This window comes from Hipposideros armiger, unplaced genomic scaffold (genome assembly GCF_001890085.2).
Source record: "Hipposideros armiger isolate ML-2016 unplaced genomic scaffold, ASM189008v1 scaffold_935, whole genome shotgun sequence".
Taxonomy (NCBI): Eukaryota; Metazoa; Chordata; class Mammalia; order Chiroptera; family Hipposideridae; genus Hipposideros; species Hipposideros armiger.
The window spans coordinates 490,477-516,131 of NW_017732285.1; the positions used below are offsets into that span (position 1 = coordinate 490,477).

At 33.7% G+C, this 25,655-nt stretch overlaps 1 protein-coding gene across 1 annotated transcript in view; it reads left to right on the forward strand.

The window, feature by feature from the left end:
* Window positions 1-25,442, forward strand: part of LOC109375349 (zinc finger BED domain-containing protein 5-like) — a 65,553-nt gene extending 40,111 nt beyond the window's left edge. The window contains 4 exon segments of the mRNA XM_019630703.1: window positions 23,627-23,842; window positions 23,845-23,922; window positions 23,925-24,271; window positions 24,273-25,442. Coding sequence (XP_019486248.1) covers window positions 23,627-23,842; window positions 23,845-23,922; window positions 23,925-24,271; window positions 24,273-25,442 — 1,811 coding nt within the window.
* The last annotated feature ends 213 nt before the right edge of the window (window positions 25,443-25,655 follow it).

Here is a 25,655-nt window from a genome sequence, read left to right on the forward strand (position 1 = left end):
AATGAGAGGACAGTCAGCTTTGTCACAGGCTACAGAGAGGTTAAGATAAAAAATAGTCTGTTGGGTTGAGAAAGAAGAGTTTGTCCATACAAAAGACTCAAACCAGAAAAACTCACTAGCTATAGTCCCTTTGTGAAAAGTCAAATGTAGAGGGCTGAAGACTCAACAGGGTACAACGCAGTGGAATTTTTAAAGGACTGAACAAAAATACCAGAACAAAAATGTAAATTCATATGGAAAACACCTAATGGACACTAGATTTTAAAAAACATTTCTTGATTAAACAGTAAATGTTAATTTACTGTTTAATCAAGAAATGTATGTATTCCTTTAGAATGTTTTTTTAAAAATGCCTAGGATCTATATGAATGGATTTTATTATTTTCTAACTTATTAAGGCCAGACAGGTTATTTTATATTAATGTACATGTGACTGTTTATATCCTGTTTGTAACACCTATCATTCTTTTTTAAAATTATCTATGTCTTAATAACTATATTATATATTTCTTCTTTGGTTTGTATTTTGCATGTACATGTTTTTGAATTTACCCCGATCGATGTGTCTGTCCCCTGACCACCTTCAAGATGAGAGAGCAATAATTAATAGATACAGAAATAATTACAATATTTACCTCATGCATTAAAACATGTCAGTGGGAAATCCTTGTGAGATCATATTTTTTAATTAAAAAAATGTATACTATTCTAAGGGAATACTTAAACATTGTAGTGAATTTAATTCCAAAATCTCATTAGAGCTAATATTTTCCATCTTTACCATGACCAAAGTTGTTACAAGAGCTATTAAAATATTCAAACTGTCTGTTTTGATTTAACCTAATTATGCAAAAAGAAAATATTAAAGCACTTTAACTGTAAACTCTTGCGTAAGTAATGCCCACTTCTGCCATCTGGTGGCAGAAGCAAAAGGTATATATTCATTATCTGTAGCAAAGCTATAAAACAGGCCTCATGGAGCAATTATAAGTTAATCTTCCAGGTTGTAGGTATCATCCTTTACTTGAAAAACTACAACATTCACAGCTTTGTTTTTGTTTTTGTTTACTAGGACAATGCTCACTGCACTTGTTTGGAACATTGCCAGCTGCACGCTGAGCACGTTAATAATGCCTCATGCTAACAAAGAAGCCATCAATTACATACTAACAATCAAGTTAGACATGAAACCTGATAGTAATTATCCATCTATTTTACGTACACTCCAATTTCTAGCATGTTTAATTTTTTTTTTTAATTAATGATCAATATATCTCAAGAAAGCTTTTAAAGGGACTGATGTGTCATTATGTCACCTGGCCTTTCTAACTTGCCACACTACCTAGAACCTGGCTTCTAATTGGGCCTTAGGCATTATAAACATTGTTATATGAGGATATTTTAAAATTAAAAAAAAATAGTTTGAACTATGAACACGTTTATTTGCATTAGAGGCATTTTATACTTGAGTATTCTTATACTTGGGTTCTTTTATCATTTAATAAACTTGAAGCATTACATGTAACTTTATATCAGGGAATCACAGAATTAAAGAGTAGGAAGAGTTCTCATTGCAAGGTTCATTTATCTGCCCAGAGGATAAATATTTTTCTACAATATCATTACCATGTGGTTATCCAGCTCTGCTTATACACTTTCAATAATAGGAAACCCCACTACAGTGTTGACAGAATCCATCCCCAGAGAACTGTTCTAAGAACGTGAAATGTACTTCCCTGTATATTACCCCCATTGGCCTTGGTTAGCTGTCTGGAGGCCTGCAGAGTAAATTCATACTCTGCAATATTTGAAGACAGTTGACATACTCCAACTGCCCACATTTTTTTCTACTTTAGGGTAAACATACCTATTATAGTTACTTCAACTATTCCTCACATGCCATGCCATCAATTTCTCCACCAACCTAGTCTTTTTAAATTCCTATTTGAAAGTATACACAATCAAAATGAATGCAAACTGACAAAAGTCAGATGAATTTTATGTTACGTGAATTTTATTTCAAAAAAGTTATTTTTATTAAACTCCAGTCCAGAGACAAAGATTGTTACCAGAAGGAACCTGGTGTGGCTTATTATCAAAGCGGACTTCAGGGAAAAAGCATATCATCACATATTGAAAAGGGATTCCACTGACCTGGAATGTACAACTGCTCCAACATATGCACCAATAACATAGCTTCAAAAACTGACACAACCATAAGGAAAAATCAATTCACAACAAAAGTGGGAAACTTTTACTATCTCCCTTAGACATTAATAAGCCAGGCAGACAAAAATCGGATGGATATGGAAGGTTTGAATGATAAGAGTTTGCAAGTTTGATCTAATGGGCACGAAAAAAAATACATAAACTCAATCCAGCTCAGCTCAAATGGGACAGTGGTGAAAAGTGACCACTGCTAAAACTAGTCAAGATATGTCAAAGAATCAGCATTACATGAAGTACATTATCTGGCCGTAACATGATTTTGTTTTAAATTTAAGAGGTAATTGTTACAATTTCATGTTCAAAAGTATAAAAGCACACTTCCAAATTATCCATTAGTCAAAGAATTATTCCTAATGGATGTTAGAAAATATTTAGGACTGAGAGAGAGTGAAAAAAACACTATGCATTGAAATTTGTGGGACACAGCTAAAGCAGTGCCAAAAAACACAAAACAAACAAACAATAAAACAGCCCAGGATTGACCTCTGCTCTCCAGATGCCATCTGATAACCAAATCAAACCATCCATCCATCAGTGTTTACCTTTAAGTCCTTTCCATTTGTACGCTCCCGCTCTCACAGGAGACGGTTTGGATTAAAGGCAGGAGCACCAAGCCAGGAGGAAATCAAATTGTGAGGTTGAGTCCAAACTCCATTATTTATTTGCTCTATGGCCATGACTTCGTTTGACAATCTTTTTGAATTTTAGACTCCTCAATAGTAAAATTGGCATTATAATATTTAATGAAGTACAGGTCATTAGCCACAATGAAGCCAGCTAACGTTTCCAATAAGCATTTCCCAAAATGTTTCAATGATTATCCATCGCTCTGAGAATAAAAATAAAGCTGCTTAGCTTGACTTAAGAGGTGCTCTATGAGTTGGCCTCCAGCATCATATCTGGTCTTATCGCAGATCATAGTTTCCAAAGCTCTGTCGTTCTGGTACTAGCGTCTGTTCTTTGTCTCTTATTCTCACCGCGCTGCATGGGGCTCTTTATCTGGTACAGCATCCCTGTCCCAGGATGCTGTTCACTCTCCTCCCTGAACTGCCCCTTACCTGTCCTTAATCAGAGATAAAGCATCACTCCTGACCTCCCCAGCAAAGTCAAACTCGCCTAATATATGGTTCTGCAGCACTTGTCCTTCTTACCACTCATCTCAACTTCAGTTTTACTTGTGTTTATTTGATTATTTGATCATGCCTGAGTCCTCCATTAGATTATAAATTGTATGAGGGCAAAGACCACATCTGTTTTTGCACTCACTCAGTTTCCCCCTCATTCCTAGCCCAGTACTTGGGCTGTAATAGGCAACCAATAAATACTTATATAAAGAAAACTGGAGTTCAAGGCTGGAAAACAAAAAAAATGAGAGGTGGGGATTCTGGAAAGAGGAAAGGCACAGGGATGGGGTCCAATATTTTTGGCAATGGATTTCCCCTCAAGAAATGTTCTGATTCTAAGACACAGAGGGTGAGAAGTTAAGGAGTTAGGGAGATTCTGAAAGAAAACCAATGAAATGCACCTAAGCCATCACCATAAAAAAAAAAAAAAGGAGAACCGCTGAAAATCATACTAGAATTTTTGGTAAGTCTTGCGGTGGTGCTGGGAGAAAGAATTGGAGCTAGCAACCTAGTGAGCCCCTCAGGCTCTCAGTTGAGATGACTGGGCTATTTAGAGTTTGTTTTTCTCTCTTAAGGCTTTGCCTCCTGAGGTTATTTAAGAGTCTCATGGGGGAGACCAAAATAGTGAAAAGTCTGGCTTATAGTGCCATTCAAAGGTAAAGTGCCTCTCTGCTCCTGTCCACCTTCCCTCTTAGCATTCAAGGCCATCAAATCTTTGTCATAAGGTATCTTGTCACTTTTGTATTGATTATGCCTTATTACCATTTCATTACGTTAGAGTAGGACCATCTTAAATTATTGACTCTCAGGAGATGGGGGATCTACTCTGCCTGGGATCTATAATTCTTGTCTAATCTATCATCTTGTCATATTCCAGGAGACCTTATTTTTATAAAGTTATTATTATAGGTGATGATTAAAAGTGGTCTGTCCATTTTCTTACTTGTAGGGTACCTACTTTTTCTGGAATTATCTGGCTTCCTCAGATTTTCTGTTATTCATTTGTTTTGACTTATACAGCTATTCCACAGCTATATCTACTTTATAGACATATATTTAATACAGAAAACAAATGATTCTATGTATTAGTAGACTGGAGTATAATCCCCTTGAAACAAAAGACTACCAACTCATTTAAAATAGTTCCCCAGAGCTCTTTCATCTTCTTGTATAGTAATTTCAGCTCCTGTTGTGTTAGTTTTTAAAAACTTTCAATTTTAAAAACAATTTTGCTGAATAGTAGAGAGAAATGGAAATAGCTATGATTTGGGGGTTTCACTCTGTTTATGCATTTTTAGTCCACTTTTTTTCTTTTTCTGGAAGTGATATGTGGTGAAAGGAAAGCATTGAGAGAGAGAAAGAGAGAGAGAGAGAGAGAGAGAGAGAGAGAGAGAGAGAGAGAGAGAGAGAGAATATCTGAATAATTCACCAAATGAAAAGCACACAAATTAAACTCTGCATAATCACAGACAGTTTACATATTTTATTCCTCTTAACACCTTTGCTTCTTTTGAAAAATCATGAGTACTCTTAATATTTTTCCTCTCAGAGAATCAGATGTTGGTTCTTTTATGCAATGTTAAATGTATTCATCACTGGCTTTGTCTCCAACATCAAGGTAGGTTCTTGTTTTAACTTTTCTCAAAAGAAAATGTCCTTTTTCACACTGTGCCTGGAAAAATATAATAGTTGGCTATCTCAGAAAATTACTGAGTTATACCATCAGATCATGATTAGAGATTGAAGTCCAAACTCATATATGTAAGAAGACTTGAATCATTTAGGGGTATTTTTTTAGTAGAAATTTTGATTTGTTAGAAATGCTGTACTTCAGATGTGGGCTGGTCACAGGCAAATGGTTCAGGAGGTGAATGAGTCTCTAATACTTTCACATCTTCCCTTTTATCTGATTGACCTCTTAGTCTGCTGATCTGTGTCTACTCACTACTGAGGAGCCGATCTGGGTACACCAAGATCTATTATAAAACATTCCTCCATCATCACCTCTCTTCAAGAAGTCCATTTCCTCAAAACCACTGTAGGCAGGTTAAAAGCAACTATATGAGAAAATTAGTGGGGAGCTATCTCAAGATTTTCCTCAAAATGTAAGAAAAATGCAAACCAAAAACTATGGCTTTTTCTTATAAGATCAGACAATTAAGTTCGCGAACTCATCCTAGAAAAAATGCTACATGCCGCATTACTGAATATCACTATGGTCACCTTCGAAGTACTCCCCTTGGGAAGCTATGCACCAATGCCAGCACCTAGTCCACCCTTCAAAGCAATTTTGGAACTCTTTTTCTGGAATGCCCATCAGAGCTGTCCTCATATTAATTACCCTTGATATCCTGAATGCCATCAAAATATCTTCCTTTCAATATTTCTTTTATCTTAGGGTAAAGAAAGAAGTCATTGGGGGGCAGATTAGGCAAATAGGAAGGGTGTTCCAATACAGTTATTTGTTTACTGGCTAAAAACTCCCTCACAGACAGTGCTGTGTGAGCTGGTGAATAGTCATGATGCAAGAGCCATGAATTGTTGGCAAAAACTTCAGGTCGTTTTTGTCTAACTTTTTGATGCAGCCTTTTCAGCACTTCCAAATAATAGACTCGGTTACCTGTATGTCCAGTTAGTACAAATTCATAATGAATAATCCCTCCAATATAAAAAAAGGTTAGCAACATCCTTGCAACAAGTACGTTAAATTAATTGCCTGATTGTTCTTTTCAGTCATTTCTATATCTACACATGGAATGATGTTTAAGTAAATGCCTGTGTTTTACATGACATTTATAACAACATGACCTGGATTTATAAAGAATTTCATTCTAATTAATAAAATATAGAGTATATAAATGAATAGCGCAAACTCAAATGTTTAAAATAAGCTAATTATTATTCACATTAAACATTTGGTTCCTACAATAGCTGTTAGCAGTTCAATTGTTCCCAAGATTAGAATCTTTTCATCTCCTCCCAAATTTGTTCCTAAATTCAGGAACTTTGACTATAAGTAAATGAGTCTAAGATTGGCAATTCAGCATTCTCAAGGTCCCATCTCAGATCCATTTTGCTCTATCTTTCAATTCCCATTTTCCCGTGTTATCTCATACCTGGTCTCATATTCTATACTTTATTCTTTTTGGAATTTATTTTAGGTTTTTTGTATTATTGGCTTTTAAGAAGGTTGCTTGGACAGCATGGAAAGATTTGCATCTCATTTCATAGCCCTGAAAAAGATTGTATACCTTGTGTTTTGCCATATATTTGACTGTGGCACTAACAAGGAATATGGCTGGACAATCTGTCAGTCTTTTAAAATATAGCTTTGTACTTCTTATCATTTAGTGCATGATGAAAACAATGGGAATAAATGACAGAATTTATTGACATCTTTCAGATTTGTGTTGCCAAGAAATGCATTATCATCTTGAAGACAGCGGATTCCTAAAATCATAAATTAGAAATTATAGAACATCTTTACTACACACACACACACACACACACGCGCGCGCGCACACACTCACCAAAAAAGAAAAACAAGATTCTTCCTCACTCCTCTATTTCATATTTCAATATTGTGTATTGGATGCCTTGACAATAAGTATTTCTGAAGAATGCTAGGTTAGATCTGAAGACACATATATAAAGACTTATATGTGTTGCCTATTTACTTAATCCATATACATTAAATTACCAGCTGGGGAGATCTGACCCTTTAGCTTCTTGTTGGGCTATTCTATATTTAGAAAGTTTTGCTCAGAAACCACAGAATCTTAAGTTCTTCATTTAGTATTCACAAAGTTGGCATCATTCCTTTTGTGCTATGGGCGATAATTGCGGGATATGAAAATTCCAAAACTATAGAGTCAGTGGGAGACTAGGATTAGAAATATAATGGTAAAATATTTGAATTTCACTGCTTTCTGAATTGACTAAAATGTCTCCTTGTGTTGCAAAACATAACTTGGTAAAAACACAGACTGACATTGGCACAGCTGACTCTACTGTGGTAGGTGGTAGTGTAGACACAGTTCAAGCAGGTGCTTACATAAAGCACCATTGCAAATTTGGCATGGGATTTGGAATTGTAAGGACGGAGTATACCTAGAAGGCTGGTTTGGTTCCAAAAAACTCCCTTTAATTTGTCTAGTTCTAGATAAAGTCAGGAGATCTTGTTTAAGACTACAACACTGTGGGATGAAGTCAACATGATGACTCATAGGGAGGATAAATGGAAGTACAAGAAATATGAGAGAAGCATGATTCAACAAAATGTAATGAGGAAAAAGAACTGAGAGGCTAGATGATCACATAACTGGTATGAGCCAAAACTGTGAAATCGCTGTTAAAACCTAAGGTTGCATTCATAAAAGCAATGGCTCTCCAGAAGGAGATCGATACTCCCACTACACGTTGGACACGTCAGAGCATTCTGTCCACGTTATAATGTAAGAGAGCCATATGTTAACTAAAGAGCTTCTAAAAGAGGGTATAATGTGGATGGTAGGGGATATGAAGAATATTTTTTTTCATTCTTTCCATAAAAGTCTGTTAAGTACCCATGTGATTTAAAAGATTGAATTTAGTAAAGGGATCAGCAAACCATGAGTCATGGGCCAGCTTCTGTGTTACAGTAATATGATTGTATTGGATCAGCCATGCTCATTCATTTATATGTTGTCAGTGAATGCTTTTATGCTACAACATTAGAGTTGAGTAGTTGTAACACAAACTGTATATCCCACAAGCTTAAAATATTTTCTGCATGGCCCTTTAAGAAAGAGTTGTCTGAGTTCTGGTCTAGTGGAAGAAATAAAGCTATATAGAGGGTCCCCACTAAAGTATTCAGGAGAGTGTGTATCAGTGCACACATGTGAGGAAATTACCATAGTTGGCATACTCAGTGAAGGTAGTATAATTGAATATGCAGAAAGAAGCCTTATGTTTATGGTCATTTGATTTTTAACAAATGTACTTGGAAAAATAAATGGGAAAAGAAGAGTCTTTTCCAATAAATGGTATAAATATATATCCATAAAAATATGAATTTGGATCCCTACAGCATACATAAAAACTGACTAATAATGGATCACAGACATAACCATAAGAGCTAAAACCACAAAACTTTTAGAAGAAAACACAGGAGTAAATCTTCAGGATCTTGGGTAAGTGATTTCTTAGACTGTACCAAAAATAAAGGGATTAAAATATAAATAAATTAGACTTCATGAAAATTAAAAACTTCTATGCTTCAAAAGATACTACATAATGAGTAAAAGTATCTGCAAGTCATATATTTGATAAGGGGTTTGTATCCAGAATATATAAAGAACACTTACAACTCAATAAGTGCTAATAACTCAAAAAAAATGGGCAAAAAAAATTGAGTAGACATTTTTCCAAAGATATAAAAATGGCCAATAAGTACATAAAAATGTTCTCAAGAGTATTAGTCATTAGGGAAATGCAAATAAAGACTACAATAACATACAATTCCATATCCACCAGAATATAATAAAAAAACAGAAAATAAATGATGGTGAAAATGAGAGAAATTTGAATACTTGAACATTGCTGGTAGAAATGCAAAATAGTGTAGACACTTTGCCAGTTTCTCAAAATGCTAAACATAAAAATTACCATATAACCCAGCAACTCTATTCCTAGATATCTATCCAGAAGAAGAAAATAGATGTCCATACAACATCTGTGCAGAAATGTCCATAGAAGCTTTATTTATAACAGCCAAAAACTTAAAAAGGTCCAATTATTATCCATCAACTAGTGAAGAGATTAAAAAAAAAAGTCCCAATATATATAATGGGATATTATTCTCCCATAAAAAGGAATGAAGTACTTACAAATGTTACCATTACCACATGAATGAATATTGAAAACATGCTTCATGAAAGAAACCAGACATAAAAGAACATACATGACTATAGTTTATGTCTAGAATGGGCATATACATAGAGACAGAAAGTAGATTCATTGTTGTCTAGAGATGGGGTGGGAATGGGGATTGATTGATAATGATCACGGGCTCTTTTTGGGATGATGACGGTACTCTGAAATTACAATGTGCTGATGGTTGTACAACTCTATGAATTTACTAAAAATCATTAAGTTGTAAAATTAAAATGAGCAAGTTTAATGAAAAGGAAATTACCATGAAAATCTCAATAAAGAGGTTAAAAAGTTGAGGATCCAAAGAAAGATTTCTAATAAAAACTTAACCATATTTTGGAGGAGGTGAATAATACATTAAATGTTTGCTTAACACATATCATGACCTATAAAATAATTACAATTATGTGACAATTTCTTCTTAAAAAACATAATGCACATTCTGGAATTTCAAGTGTCAGGGATCTAAACAAGAATAAGCAAATAGAAAATTGTCCATAATTTTTAATAAAAGGAATCGTTTACTTTCTGAAGGCAGACATTATATGAGGGATATATTAATGCTACATGGAAAAATCTTGAACGCATAGGGATTTGAGGTTCTGTTTATTAAAAACTTAAATGTGTAGAAATGACTAGTGTTAATATCAATTTTATATATTGATCAATTACAATAGAATTTTACATACTGTATAAATAGCTTATGTCTAACAACCTAAGAGTATAAACATATCATGGAAATAATTTCTTTTTCCAAAATTTGTCAATATTAATCTGATTCACTGCTAAATATAAAATATCATTATCTGCACTATTTACAAAATTTAGCTCACATTACCACATTGGACCAAAGCTTCTTAGACTTTTAGAATTAACTCTCAATTATCTATGATAATATACTTAAGTAAAACTCACTCCACTTAAAAAAAATGCACTGGTTTTTGTTTTTATTGGCTCACATTATCACAACAATCTTCTGTTCAGAAACTATGAGTTTTAATAGTGGCCAAATAAAGAGGAAATTAACATTCTAAAGCCAAATTTAAATAAATTTTATATAAACCAAAGTTTCAGATTCATGTCATTTAGTAATTTCAGGAAATCAAAGCATGAAATTTGTTTGAAGATAGATTTGTGTTCCAATTGCATTTTCCTTATCAAGGTAATTGCTGGTGTTATTCATTTTACAAGCCTAAGTTTGTTTCTACATTTAAAAATTGCAGAGCATAAGTTTACTGTCTGTTTCAAAAGAATGCTGTTAGGATTAAATGAGATAATGCTTTAAAAGGTACTAAATAAAATTTACCCATTTAACTTGTGAGATATCAGACATAGTCTCCAAATCATAGTTTGTTCTTTATACTACTGGCCCAACAACTTTATTGCCCCTATCTCAACAACTGTTCTTGGACATAAGTATTTTGGAAGAGAAGTTTAAAAGAAAATAATATAATCAACATAAGGGAAAGGAAAATGACAAAACAAAATAACAAAATGTCTAGGAACATGCAGAAAACCAATACTCTATTTTTAGTATCCCTTTCTATTTGCAGAGAGCCTAGATAATTTGTTTTAAAATACTGCTTATGAAATTGGGCTACCATTATGAGCTGAGCTACCATTTACATACCATTTACAAAACTCAGTACTGTGCATATTAGTTATATCGAATACATTTTCACTTCTTGAACGAACTCATATTGAACTGCCAGAAAGAAATGTCATATTAACTTTTCTGTTATTGTAATTAAAATAGTTTTCATTTCAAATCCAGCAAGTTGTTTTAGAATACAATAGGAAAATTATCAAAGTAATTCCCTGATATTAAAGTGTTCTGAATAGGAATAAAATGAACAGTTAAGGATAAAGTTTGAAACTTAATTCAAGACCCTGGCCCTTTAAACACACCTCACTGATATAGTGAGAAGTCTTTATTATACTGTTTAAAAGGCTTAGGGATTTGTTAAATTTGGATATAAACATAAGGGTTAAGAATTTAATGGATGATGTTTCTAAACAAAAGACCTGGTTAAATTCAAAGGTATTAGTTATTTTAAAAAAGAAATCAACCTAGCCATTCAAGAAACAATGCATATTCATAATACACTAAGAAATGTTTAATTTATTTATGGCCCATCAATAAATTATATAGGTCTAGAACAGCTACATGAAGGTATTAAGATGTGATATTTTATGACTTGTGGGATTTCAAATGGGACTACAAGGAGAAGAAACTAGCATTTTAAAAACGTAACATGAACATTATCTTGTCTCTTTATTTCTGATCTTGGAAATGAAATCTTGCTTCATCTATTTAACATCCTTGAGATAATTCCTTTTCAAATTATCAGTGTGTAGAGTGATCATATGTGTGGGTAAAATATGTTTATGTAAATCACAGACACTTAGAAATTTGAAATCAGTCCTCTTGAAGTATTTTTTCAAAGACCATTAAAGTTGTTATGCACAAATAAATGAGTGGCTGGCTATTTGAGAGTAAATTTCATGTGCAGGAGTCAGGTTTATGATTTATTTATTCAGGGTGACTAGAAGTGAGGAGAAAAGAAGGTGAGTACTTACAGTTGATTCTTTTAAAAAAAAAAGTTGACCCCAAATTGGAGGAAAGAGAGATGATGGAAGCTGGAGTACATATAGAAAAAAGGTCTGCATGTTTTGCTGTTGTGTATGTCCTTTGTACTGTTTTTCTTGCTGTATAGGAACACAAACCCGCTTTTGCTTTTTTTTTTTTTTTTTTTTAGCTGAGCCAGCTCGGGCCAGGAATCGAACCACTGTAGCTCATAGCTTGCACTCTTGAGTAAGCTCTTAACCAGCTGAGCCACTCGGCCGGCCCTCAAACCTGCTTTTAAATATTGATGGGAATAACTAAAGGAGTCAAATTCAATGAAAATATGAGACAGAAGAAAAATATGCTTAGAGCTCTGGGAGTGTTAGAGAGAGTGGCTGCAGACCTGTGATGGAGGGAAGTACACCACTGTTTTAACAGGAAGGAAAGCATTGATCGAAAGCAGGTAAGTTTTAGAGATATGGCAGCAGGACACTGAGGACTTCCCATTAGATTTACATTATCACTGAGAAGTAGGGAGCAACGTCATTTAAGGAGTAAGGCTGCTAGAGGAGTGTCCTTGGAGATGGTAGGGTAGAAAAAACATGTTTAAACCAGTTGGAAGTAAAACCGGAACTGGAGGTTGCCAGTCAGTCTGAGGCAAAATTAAGCTAGAAAGCATGAGGATTTTTGTAACACTTAAAGACTGATAAAATAAATTTCTGTATATAATACTCACAACAACACACTGAGGGAGATACAAATGCTGCTCCTTTATAGTTGAGTAAACAAAAGTTCAGTGAAGTCAAATGGAATATACCAAAGCACAGTGAGCCTTGGAAAGTATCTTGTACTGAAATAATTTTGAGGAAAGTTGGCATCCAATTGTGTTGCAAAATGCTGTCTTTAATATGTTAACGAGTGACTTGACTTCAATATAGGATGCCATAATATGTGCAATATTTTAAAAACATTTATTCGCAGACACTTACTTTTCATTAAACACCTCGTAGGACTTCTTTTCATAAAACAAACTTAAGGGAATGCTATTTAAACATTTTTTTTATAATCTTGCTTAATCCTTTCCATTAAATGATAAGGACTTGTCTTACCATGCTTGACTTACATTTTTAAAATAATAGCGGTTAGAAAATCCATATGGATATTATAAAAACATGATATTTAAAATATTGAATGTATTCTTAAGAATGAACATGCTTTTCATGTTTAGGATTAAGATGCACACATTTCGTATCCCATTCAAGTTCCAGATTTATGCAACTCACCCCATTACTGAGGGAACACCAGTCTAATCCCTTTATATGGTTTAATGCTCTTATTTTGTGTATCCCTTAAGCTGTTGTCAAATAGTCTTCCCTAAAAATTATGATTATCTACTCAGCAGCTGAACTCAATGTACCCGTTTATTCCTCAAATCTTCTTTCTTTGTATAAACAAACAGGAGATGTATTAAAAGATCACTGATAGTATTTGCCTGCCACTTTTACTGAACGTATCTCATGATTCAAAAATGAGGGGTATATAGAAAAGATTTAAGTTGTTTTCAAACTTTGCTTTTCTTCAGAGAGACTTTCATTTTCCAACATAAGCTTAAAAATAAACAAGCACTCAATAAAGGTTTGTATTTGTAAAGAAGCCTTTACTATAAGGACTCCTATATTAGTTTTGCTGCAAAAGAAACTTGGCAATCAAAACCACCCTGAGCCCAAGAAGGCCCGCTTAATATTATAACACTTATTGCCATGTCCACACCACTGAAAACTTATTGCTAAATTAACCACAATGGTAGATCATTTTTAATTGCTTCTTTAAAAAACCAGTGATAATTAAACCATCAGGGATTTCTCATTGGATTCTTATGGGCTATTTTCGCCTAAAATAGTATTTCTAAATTAGCTGAGTAGAGAACAAATTAAAGCAAAATACTCAGGTAGCTGCTGGAAAATGAGTTAAAATAAGACAATGCAGTTTAGAACAGTCAGAAGAAAGTTAAGACATCTTGATGTGCAACTTCAACTGATGAGGAGTACTCAGAGTTGGACTATGACAAAATTGTGAATCAGGCAAAGATTACCTCCTGCAACATAGGGCACCTTCATTCTTCTACCTCAGTGAACACGAACGAACACACACACACACACACACACACACACACACACTTACACACATAAATACACATGATATGCATGCATAGCACACATACACATACTCCTAGTTATGTATACATTGCATGCAATGAGGTGTTTTTTCACACATAATATAAAACAGAAATGTGCAAATATATATTACATTTATTTGAATAAATTTATATTTTGAATAAATTAATAAAACACAAGAACAGAAGAAGTAGAAATGGACAAATATTTCAGAAATAACCCACAAAACCTTCATGGAAAAGATAGCATTAAAATTTAAAGAACAAAGAAGATATACTGTCGATAACTGGTCGGAGTTACACAGAGCATTCAAGCTGGTGAGAATAATGCTTTAGAAGGAGATGGTCAGAGAATGGTAAATGATCCACTGAGACTGAACCCAAGATAAAAATATTCACAGCTGAGAGTTGGAGGGTGGGGAGTTGAAAAAAATACACGAGTGAATTATAGAGCTCAAAAGGCAGTTTGGGAAATTATTGTTGAGCGTCTTGAATTCCAAAAGAAAAAAAAAAGTGCACCTTGTTTTATAGACAGTGATGAGTCACCAAATGTGTTTAAGAATTAAAATAATGAAATCCATATTTGTAAGAATCATAAGAAAAGAGTTCTGTACTGGGGAGGAGAAGGGAGCAGATGGTGTCATGGAATTAGCAGGGGAACAGCAACAGTCAAGTTAAATGACAGTGAGAGGCAGGAACAAGTGGATGGGAAGGACAGAACAGTTGAAAGAGGTGACGCTAGAGGTCATTTTTGGAGGACAAATTTTAATATGAATGGTTAGAACGATCTAGGAAAGTGAAGAATAAAAATAATATCAAGGTTTTGATCCAAAATGAGTTGGATGATATAAATGTCCTTTTCAAAAACTGGGAACATAAACGATGCACATGCTTTTCAACTTCAAGGCAAAATAGATTAGTATATTTTGGAGTTAAAACTGTATAGGTAGATATGATAGGTTCAATTTTGTAGAAAAATGAATCCATTTGAAATTTCGAGCATCATAGAGCCTATGGGTGTAACATGGTGGAAATATGAGAAGATCAGGGAAACTCCTTTTGAAACAACAGGAATTGTTATACAATGTGAATATATAAGGCTCTCACAGAGCAGAATTGTACAATGTTGAATGCAGTTTATTAAAATGGTGTGTCTTTTTTAAGATGCTAGTGAAACAAAAGATAGAAGAATGACAAAGTTAAGTTCTGCAAACAGTGTCTCAAACAAAATTCCAATAGTGTCTCATGTGTATTTATCAGGAGAGATGCTAGACTATGTTTCAGCCATACCTTAACATAGAGACAACGATAATTCTCAACATTGTGGGTTTACTTATTAAACAGGCATAGCTATGGCTTAGTCACTCTTATTGATAAAAATGATTGTGGGAAAATCTCAATAAGAAATCATATAAGTCACTGAAGTCAAACTTAGTAAAATGCTTGAAATAAACATCAAGACGCACTAAGTATCAAAAACTAAATTCATCTTTCCAGTGATTAACCCCAAGTGAAATACCATAGCTTACAGAAAAAATGGTTTATGTCCAACTACAAAGTAATCAGATGAGCCAGTGCATTTATTGAGGGATTTTTAATCTATTTTTAAATTTCATTACATGCATTTTTAAGTGCTCCACTACAATCATAATGATTAAAATGGCCCTTCCAAAGAATTAGCATTCAATTGCTTATCTTTAAGCACACCAATATTATTCTTTCAGTGACAGAGCAAACAGGAAAGATATTCAGACTTCTGTTTCTCATCTGTCTTTATAAAGCAAAGACAATACTAAAACAGGAGAGAGGAGGAATTATATTACTTAGAATTAATATCAAAGCAAAGACTCTACCTATGGAAATTGAGAAATATTTGAGAGCTATTATCTTAGTATTAATAACAGTGGATTCATCTACAAAATCAATAGTATTGATACTTGGAATGGTGACCAAGGATTTGATGCAACTTGTAATATAAACACAACTTTTTTTATACACCCTTTAGGAAGCTCACAGAGACTGGTTACGTATATGAAAATCCAGAACAAACTGAAAATCAGTTAAGCAACAAACGAGATTGATGGCCTATGGAGCTGAAATACGTGAACCTGCCACACTTCAAATTTATTTTTTAATTTTTCTGATAAATTTTAAAGTCACATGCAAGTTTTTGTTGTTGTTGTTGTTGCTATTTTAATATATGAAAGCAAAGTAAGGTTTGACAGTTACATCAGCTGGACAGAGTTATGCCACATGCTAGAGTCAAATGCCACATCCCACCAAGAAGCCACACAAGTATATTGTCAGTCTGTCAGATCTACAAAGCAAGCAAACAAACCAGTAACTAAAGCTGAGAGATTGGTTTAGAAGTTTCTCTAATCCTTTCAGCATTTATAGATAATCCAATATATTCTAGGTAATGTATGAAGCAATTTTTGAACACAGGGATTGAGCCAACCTTATGCAAATTATGATACCAAGAGCCCCCATGATCCAGTCTATGCTGAGAAACTCCTGTGGAATATAACATACCAGGGAAATCTTCTAGTGAAGAATTTATGAGCCTCCAAAACATCAAAGCCTTTATGGCTGTTGGTGATGAGATCTAGAATTCACACCAATTTTTTTACTGTTTTTAATTAAATAAACAAATAATCATTGTAGAAAAATTAGGAAGTAGAGATAAACACCACCGCACACACACAAAAAACACCAACTAAAATTCCATTATCATGAGTTTACTTCTACAAAGAACGTATATAGGTTTTCATTATATTATATTTCTATATATGTATATATATTTCTCTATATATTTATGCATATTTCTCTCTATATGTGTGTATATATATATTTCTATATATATAATATATATGTTTTATATATGTTTTATATGGGATTTGTATAGACATAGTTCTATTTTCTTGCCTTTTTAGAATGTGTTATGACTTTCATTTCTATAAATATTATTGACTACATAAAATTCAACTGTACTTTCTCATAATTTATTTAAGCATCTTATTTTTATTTCCAGTTTTTAACTATTATATAAAGATATTGCAATGGCACATTTGTACTTAAATCTTTGAATATCAACCCAATACATTCCTTACAATAGGTAACTAGAAGTTAAATTGCTAAATCTGTTTTGAGCCTTTCTTATAGGTCAAATTACCCTGTAGGAATGTGAAGATGATTTAATCCAGCAAAGCATATGAGTGCCAATTTTGCTAAGTATCAACAACACTAGCTGTTATGATTATTTCTCACTATGTGCACATACGTATAACAGGTCAGTCTTTCTCAAGTAGTGACATGATCTCCTAGGATATACGGATGTCTTTAAATTTGTATCTATCATTGAATTTATGTGAGGAAATTTCAGGGTGTAAATTCAAGCTGTTGTGTTCTCAAGTCAAAGGGTAGGTGATCATTAAATTTCACTTCATAACACAACATTGCCTTCCTGAAATGGTTGAATCAACTTGTACTGCCAAAAACAGCGTGTGACTGTTTCTTTACTACCTCACTACTGACATGAGGTTATGCTAAACCTTAAAGATATTTCTAACCAAAAAATGAGATAAATCTAAATTTCATTTTGGTATATAATAGAGAATCATATGTAATCATATCCTAAAATTTGACTGCTTAGAACCCTCAGTGCTTTCTTCCATGGGCCCATGGAATAAAGGGCCCATGACTTACGTGGCTGTCCAAAGTCTACAGCCTTCCTAGCTCCAATCACCCCCTCATGCGTCCCCCGGATCCCACATCACAGTTATATTTCACTCCGTTCCTCACACATTCTTCAACCCAAGGCCTAAAAGAAAATAATACATTAAAATGATCCAGAATGAGGTAAAAATTCAGTAAATAGTAGCTCTTGATTAATTTATATTTCCTACTTCCAAGAGCATATAAGAAGCGTCAATCATTATTATCACTCATCACAATCATCATTATATTCTTTACCTGGAAATAGTGTGGAAGCTTCATATCTATATATCTATCTCTAGATATCTATATATCTAGAGATAGATATATAGATATATAGATATATAGATATATAGATATATAGATATATGGGATACTTGGAAAAGTCATGATGCATTTTTGCAATGAAAACCATACAAAAAATACATCATGACTTTTCCAACAGCCCAACATATATATATATATATATATATATATATATATATATATATATATATATATATAAATTATTTTTAACTTTCTAATTTACCAACTTGCATATAACGTACTCGACTTGCATATAACAGATACCACATTTAATACTGGTTACCTAACTTTCCTTAGATCTTTCACCAAAAAAAGATAGTAGTCAATTTTACTTATAAATAAGCTTCATCTGTTTCAATACCAATTTATATGCATTTTAGCCTTTTCCATGTGGAATTAATCAGAATTATTTTAACTTTCTTAACCATTTCAAATCTCAAATCCCTCGATAAATTTAAATTCTTACTAGTTCAAGTTTTTATACACTATTAAATTAATGCACAGATAATTAAGACATAAATCAAGTCAATTTTAAGGATATAATTTATTCTGTTGTTGTATATTTATTTCCCATTAATCTATGTTAAACCATGTTATTGGACATATATTAAGCTTTTAGAGCACTATGATTCATAGAGGTTTCTGTCATATTTTATTTTTGGTTTACTGTTTGCATAGTAATTTTTCCTCTGACTGAGGCTACATAATGTTTTCACAAATACCAAGCATAATTCAATTACATGGTAATCTGTATAATTTACTTATTGATATTCCAAAATAATATATATACATATGTAATTGATATATATACATATACACATATACATATGTGTGTGTATATATATATATATATATCAATTAATTAACTATAACTTGTTTCAGAAAACAGAAAATTCTGATTTTTTAATCATCCAGCTCCTATATGGCTAGTTGAAAATCTATTTAGTTTAATCATACCTCGTTTATTCTTTATAAAATATTACTTTTTCTTTCTTTTAATTCTGACTAAAACATTTTAAAATTTCCACACACCGCCTTTAGGTCAAGGCCATTCCTACAACTCCAGAATTCTGAGAAGCTATACTGTGTAGCATGGAGTCTAAAGAGAATATATCTGCTGCATCTGAAAGACAACATCAGCAACGAAGACAATCAATAGTCAAGTATCAGTAAAACAAAAGTAAAGAAAACCTGAACTGATGTGTGTAAAAACAAAAAACAACAATTTTGAACAATGGGAAATATGGCATAAGGTTCTTAATATTCGTTTATTAACTATACTATTCAGATATCAACTCAAGGGATTAAGAATTATTTCTGACTATGACTGAATGAGAACACTCTGCAAAGTAGAAATACCTTTTAAATTGCTAGTTTAGAACCTAACAAACAGAAATAAGTCAGCCTTGATTAGATTAAAAGTTTGACCAATAATATTACCATGCAAGTGAAAATATAATAATGATTGATGAGAAAAGCTAACATTCAACCACTTGTCCTAATAAATTGTTAGTCTGAAATGAACATTCCCAGTATAACATGTAAAATACTATTAATAGTCTATGTAACCTCAAAGTTTCAAGGTCATCATCACATCCAATTGTTTTTACACAAAGTCATTAAAATAGTTTAACATAAATATTAAAAGCTTTTAATCATACAAAGTTTCTATATTATAAAGAATTAGTCTTATATTCTCAAAGCATCTTATGGATTTAACTTTTTAATTCAAAATCACATATTTCTACATGTAAGAAATATTTCGGAGGTTCTGAATCAAAATGCTAACAGTGGTTACCCAGGGGCAGTAGAAGTGGGTGAAAGAGATGGAAAAGTTTCATTCGACACTTCCGTACTGCTTGGATTTTATATGAGGTGTGTGTACCTTCCTAGTAATAAACATAATAAACCCATGCATCCACTGAGCACTTACTGTAAGCCAAGCACCGGGCTTGGCCTTGTAAAAGTAGGATGTGTAGGAGCTAATCTTACTCAACAAACCCAAGATGTGATTAGAAGCAATTGTGAAATATAATTACAAATAATTATAATACATGTGGACACCATGAATAGCAGTATACACAGAATTCAGGGAGAGCCCTGAAGTGGGGAAATGAGCTCTGAGAAATTATAGACTTGCTAAAAAACTGCAGGCCCAAGCTTCAGTAAAAAGTACAGTAATATCTTGGTTTGTGAGCATAATTCATTCCGGAAACAAACGACTCATATTGCAAGACATCGCTCGTTTACCAAGTTAAAATGTACTAGAAATATTTGCTCATCTTGTGGAACACTCACAGACCAAGCTACTCGCAATCCAAGGTTTTACTGTAATTGGAAAAATGTCAGGATACTTGCTTCTGCTCCCTCTCCGTTAAATTAGAATCTCTTTGAGAGCAAGGACCGCACAATTCTACCATGGAGCTCCTGAGTGCTTAGCATTCTGTCTTTTATGGCAGAGGCGCCATAATGTTAAATGAGAAAGAGAAAGTCTCCTTTAGAAAAAAAAATCACAATCATAAAAGAAAGTAATTCTTACAACAAGAGCATCCATTGGCAAAGAAAAACATATAGTATGGTGTAGTGAGGATTTCACTACATTTGAAATATTAGTGTCAGTGTCCCACAGCCAGTTCTTGTACTTATTTTATTCTTGTATCTTCCCTAAATTTCAGTTTTCTCATCTGCAAAATAGACTAACATCTACTATATCTATGTCCAATGATTGTTGTGAGACTTTCAAAAATTCTATATTACAACCAAGCTATATATTCATAATTTCAACCTTTAATTCTATCTACCTTTTTTATCTTCTTATTGATGAATGTTTTTGGAATTTCTTTGTTTTTTAAATGTATCTTTTATTAGTTTCAGGTGTACAAAACAACATAGTTATTAGTCATTTACATACCTCACAAAGTGATAACCTTAATAATTCTATTACCCATTTGACACTGTACATAGTTATTATAATATTACTGGCTATAATCCCTATGCTGTACTACATATCCCTGTGACTATTTCTTAAATTATAGATGGCATTCAATATTATTTTATATTAGTTTCAGGTGTACAGCAGAATGGTTAGATATTTATATAATTTATGAAGTTATCTCCCTGATAAGTCTATTACCCGTCTGATGCTATACGTGGTTTTTACAACGTTATTGACTATATTCCCTGTACTGTATTTTACATCCCTGTGACTCCTTTGTAATGACCAATTTGTACTTCTTAATCCCTTAACTTTTCTCACCCAGCCCCCCCCACTCCCACCTCCCCCTCCTACCTAGTAATTTGGTCTGTATCTATGAGAGTCTGTTTCTCTTTTGTTTATTTTATTCTTTAGATTCCACATATAAGGGAGATCATATGGTATTTGTTTTTCTCAGTCTGACTTATTTTACTTAGAATAATACCCTCTAGGTCCATCCATGTTATCACAAATGGTAAGATTTCATTCTTTTTATGGCCGAGTAATATTCCATTGTATATATTTACCACAATTTCTTTATCCAATTGTCTGTTGATAGGCATTTTGGTTGTTTCCATATCTTGGCTGTTGTAAATAGCGCTGCAGTGAGAATAGGGGTGCACCCCTATGTTGCAATTTCTTTTTGACAATGATTACAGATCAACATAAGACAAAGAGTTCTTTTGAAGTTACTGATGTCATCATGTTGAGTTGTTACATGTGGAACTATATAATTCCTCTTAGACGCTTTCTGATTAGGTAACATATTTCAGTGTCTTAAATGCTCAGTTTCCTTCTGAGTATATTTCCGTATGATCCCAAAGGACTTAGATGATAGCCTTTTTTAAATTTTTTTGAATAAGGTCTCTCCACATCTCTACTTTGCCATTTCCAGTAAATTTTATTTGTTACTCAGATGTGTTTTACATTATCTAAATTAAATCTCAGTACACAGCAGATTATCTCACTTTATAAATAACATTATATGGGAGGTAACGTAAGGAGAAATCTCTTTATGATCTCTCATATTATTGTTCAGTATTAATGTTTTTTGTCAAGATAACTGCTATGACATCACAAACAAAGAGAAACTAAAAGAAGCAGGCCAACTCAAACCAAATTAAGGGAAGATTAAAAAAAAAGAAACTATTTTATTGTCATGTAACATGTTGGGAGAAACAAAACTAATGTTCACGGTTGCTCCTTCTCCCTTCTTCCCTCCCTCTCTTCCTCCTTTATTTCTTTCCTTCCTTTGTTAAAACAACTTAAAAAATGAAAGGGACTATTATATCTTAGAGTACTCAGGAAATCAACTATAAGTAATAAAATAAAATCACAGACATTGAAATGAGATAATATTTCATTTTGGCACATATTACACTAATGTAAATCGAGGTGCTATAATTTGGTAAGCAGAAAGCTTTCCATCAATTTGACAGTCTTATTAGCCTCTGAAGAGGTGAAACACAGAGGAGGTAGTTATTGTTATAAAAAACATTCCTCTGTTAGCTCTTTCTTTCTCTAGTCATAAAATTCACTATGGAATTATTTACCAACTAGATTTTGGATATTTTAAACTGCAATCTAAATTTTTACTAAATTTTATTATTCCTTGATTTTGACGTTGATACTACAAATGACAATCACAGGAGGAAAAGCTCTTCAATAAACAAATTCAAAAATAGTTCTCTTCTCTTCATGAGCAAATTGCAAATAGAAAGTTGAACATGTGATATGATTTCAGAAGTTCTGCAAATTTTACCCAGCTCAGAGAAACCTTCCCCAATTATAGGGATGATGCCTGAAACTCCAAAATTAAAGATTCTTCCCCTGATTATAAAATAATGCTTCTGTTTGGATTTAATATCTTTGTGAGCAGAAACCATATTAAGATGTTTTAGTCATTTATAAGGTATAAAGGAAGGTAGCTGTTTCTTCAATGGAAATGCATGAAAAGGGGAAGAGTTAGGAGAATGGAAACTCTAGATCAGCGGTTCTCAACCTGTGGGTCGTGACCCCTTTGGGGGTCAAATGACCCTTTCACAGGGGTCGCCTAAGACCATCGGAAAACACATATTTTTGATGGTCTTAGGAACTGAGACATGGCTCCTCTATCCGTCTCCAGGCGGGTCCACCCACATGCAGATACGCCCACATACGAGTACCCGGCGTGATTACATCATCGAGCCAACCCTATCACATACACCCCGTACAAATACAGCTGTATGTGACAGGGTTGGCGCCATAATGTACTTATGCGGACCGGTCACACATGTGTAGAGAGCAGCTGCTGTGTAGAAAGCAGCTGCTGTGTTGAAAGCAGCAGTATTGGAGGTAAAACGACATTCATGAATTATAATTACTGGGTAAATGTAAAATCATGTACTGTAAAATCATCAACCACTGCAAAAAAAATATCTGTATCATGGGAACTTAATCTGGATGCTCATCGGTCTTTTTATATTCAGCTGAGGTTGATGTGAATACTGCCCCCTTGTGATAGTAACAGGTATGTAAAAAAAACAGAATGGTAAATCATAGGAAAGTTAATGAACTGTATTGACTGAACTATGCCATGTATCATCTTTTGTATTACTAAAGCTATTGTTATATATTATTTTCATTAGCAAACCATCCCATGACAATGGATCGTGTAGAGAAGAACATTAAGAAAAGAAAATATAGTGAGGATTTTTTACAGTATGGTTTTACCTCAATAATTACAGCAGGAATTGAGAAACCGCAATGTGTTATTTGTTGTGAAGTTCTATCAGCCGAATCTATGAAGCCAAACAAACTAAAATGCCATTTTGATAGCAAGCATCCGAGCTTTGCCGGCAAGGATACTATTTTAGAAGCAAAGCTGATGGACTCAAGAAAGCCAGAGTTGACAATGGTGGCAAGTACCACAAACAAAACATAGCAGCGTTGAAGCTTCATATTTGGTGGCACTCAGAATCGCCAGAGCTATGGAACCTCACACCATTGCTGAGGATTTTCTGTTGCCAGTGGCCAAAGACATTTTTCGAGTTATGAACGGAGATGAATTTGTTATGAAATTGAGTGCAATTTCCTTATCTAACGACACTGTCCGCAGAAGAATAGATGACATGTCTGCTGATATTCTTGATCAGGTAATCCAGGAAATTAAATCTGCTCCACTTCCAATATTTAGTATCCAGCTTGATGAATCTACAGACGTTGCAAATTGTTCGCAGTTACTGGTTTACGTGAGGTATATTAATGATGGCGACTTTAAAGATGAGTTTCTTTTTTTGCAAACCTCTTGAAATGACAACTACTGCATGTGATATATTTGACACAGTTGGTTCATTTCTGAAAGAGCGTAAGATCTCTTGGGAAAAGGTTTGTGATGTTTGCACAGATGGTGCTCCAGTTATGCTAGGATGTTGATCTGGATTTCAACGTTTGGTACCGAATGAGTCACCAAAAGTCATCGGAACTCACTGTATGATTTATCGGCAAATATTAGCAACGAAGACGCTGTCACAAGATTTACAAGAAGTAATGAAAAGCGTCATAATTTGGGTCAATTTTGTAAAGGCGAGCACTTTAAACAGTCGACTGGTTTTGCATCTGTGCAACGAGTTGGATGCGCTGAACAATGCTCTGCTATTTCACACTGAAGTGAGATGGTTGTCGAGAGGAAAAGTTTTAAAACGTGTTTTTGAGCTTCGTGATGAACTCAAAATGTTTTTTAATCAGAAAGCAAGACCGCAGTTCGAAGCACTTTTCGGCGATAAAAATGAACTGCAGAAAATAGCTTACTTGGTTGACATCTTTGCCATCTTGAATGAGTTAAATTTATCACTGCAAGGACCAAAAACAACATGCCTCAATTTGTCTGAAAAGATCCGATCATTCCAAATGAAACTTCAGCTTTGGCAAAAAAAATTAGATGAAAATAAAATTTACATGTTGCCTACCCTATCCGATTTCTTTGAGGAACATGACATTGAACCAGACAAAAGGATTACGATGATAATTTCTGTGAAAGAACACTTGCACATGCTTGCAGAAGAAATTTCATTGCACTTTCCAAATCTACCTGACACCCGATTTGCACTTGCCAGAAGCCCATTTACAGTCAAAGTCGAAGATGTTTCTGAGACAGCACAAGAGGAGTTCATTGAACTTACTAACAACGATGCCGAGAGAACTGATTTCTCTACGATGCCAGTTACAAAATTCTGGATTAAGTGTTTGCAGTCATATCCTGTTCTGTCTGAGACTGTGTTGCGCCTTCTTCTTCCATTTCCAACAACATATCTTTGTGAAATAGGGTTTTCCAGCTAGTTGATTATCAAGTCTAAATACAGAAGTAGACTTGTTGTGGAAGATGATCTTTGTTGTGCTCTTGCAAAGACTGCCCCGAGAATTTCTGATCTGATGAGCAAGAAGCAATCTCAACCTTCGCATTGACGTTGGCTTTTTACGCATACTGTCGCAAAATGTAGCAATGTAGTTTACTGTTGTTATATTAAGAATGTTACCCATGCTACACCATGCTTGAAGACAAAATTTCATTTATTTGTAATTAGAAATAAATATTTCACAATATATAATTACATATTGTTTTTGTGATTAATCACTATGCTTTAATTATGTTTAATTTGTAACAATGAAAATACATCC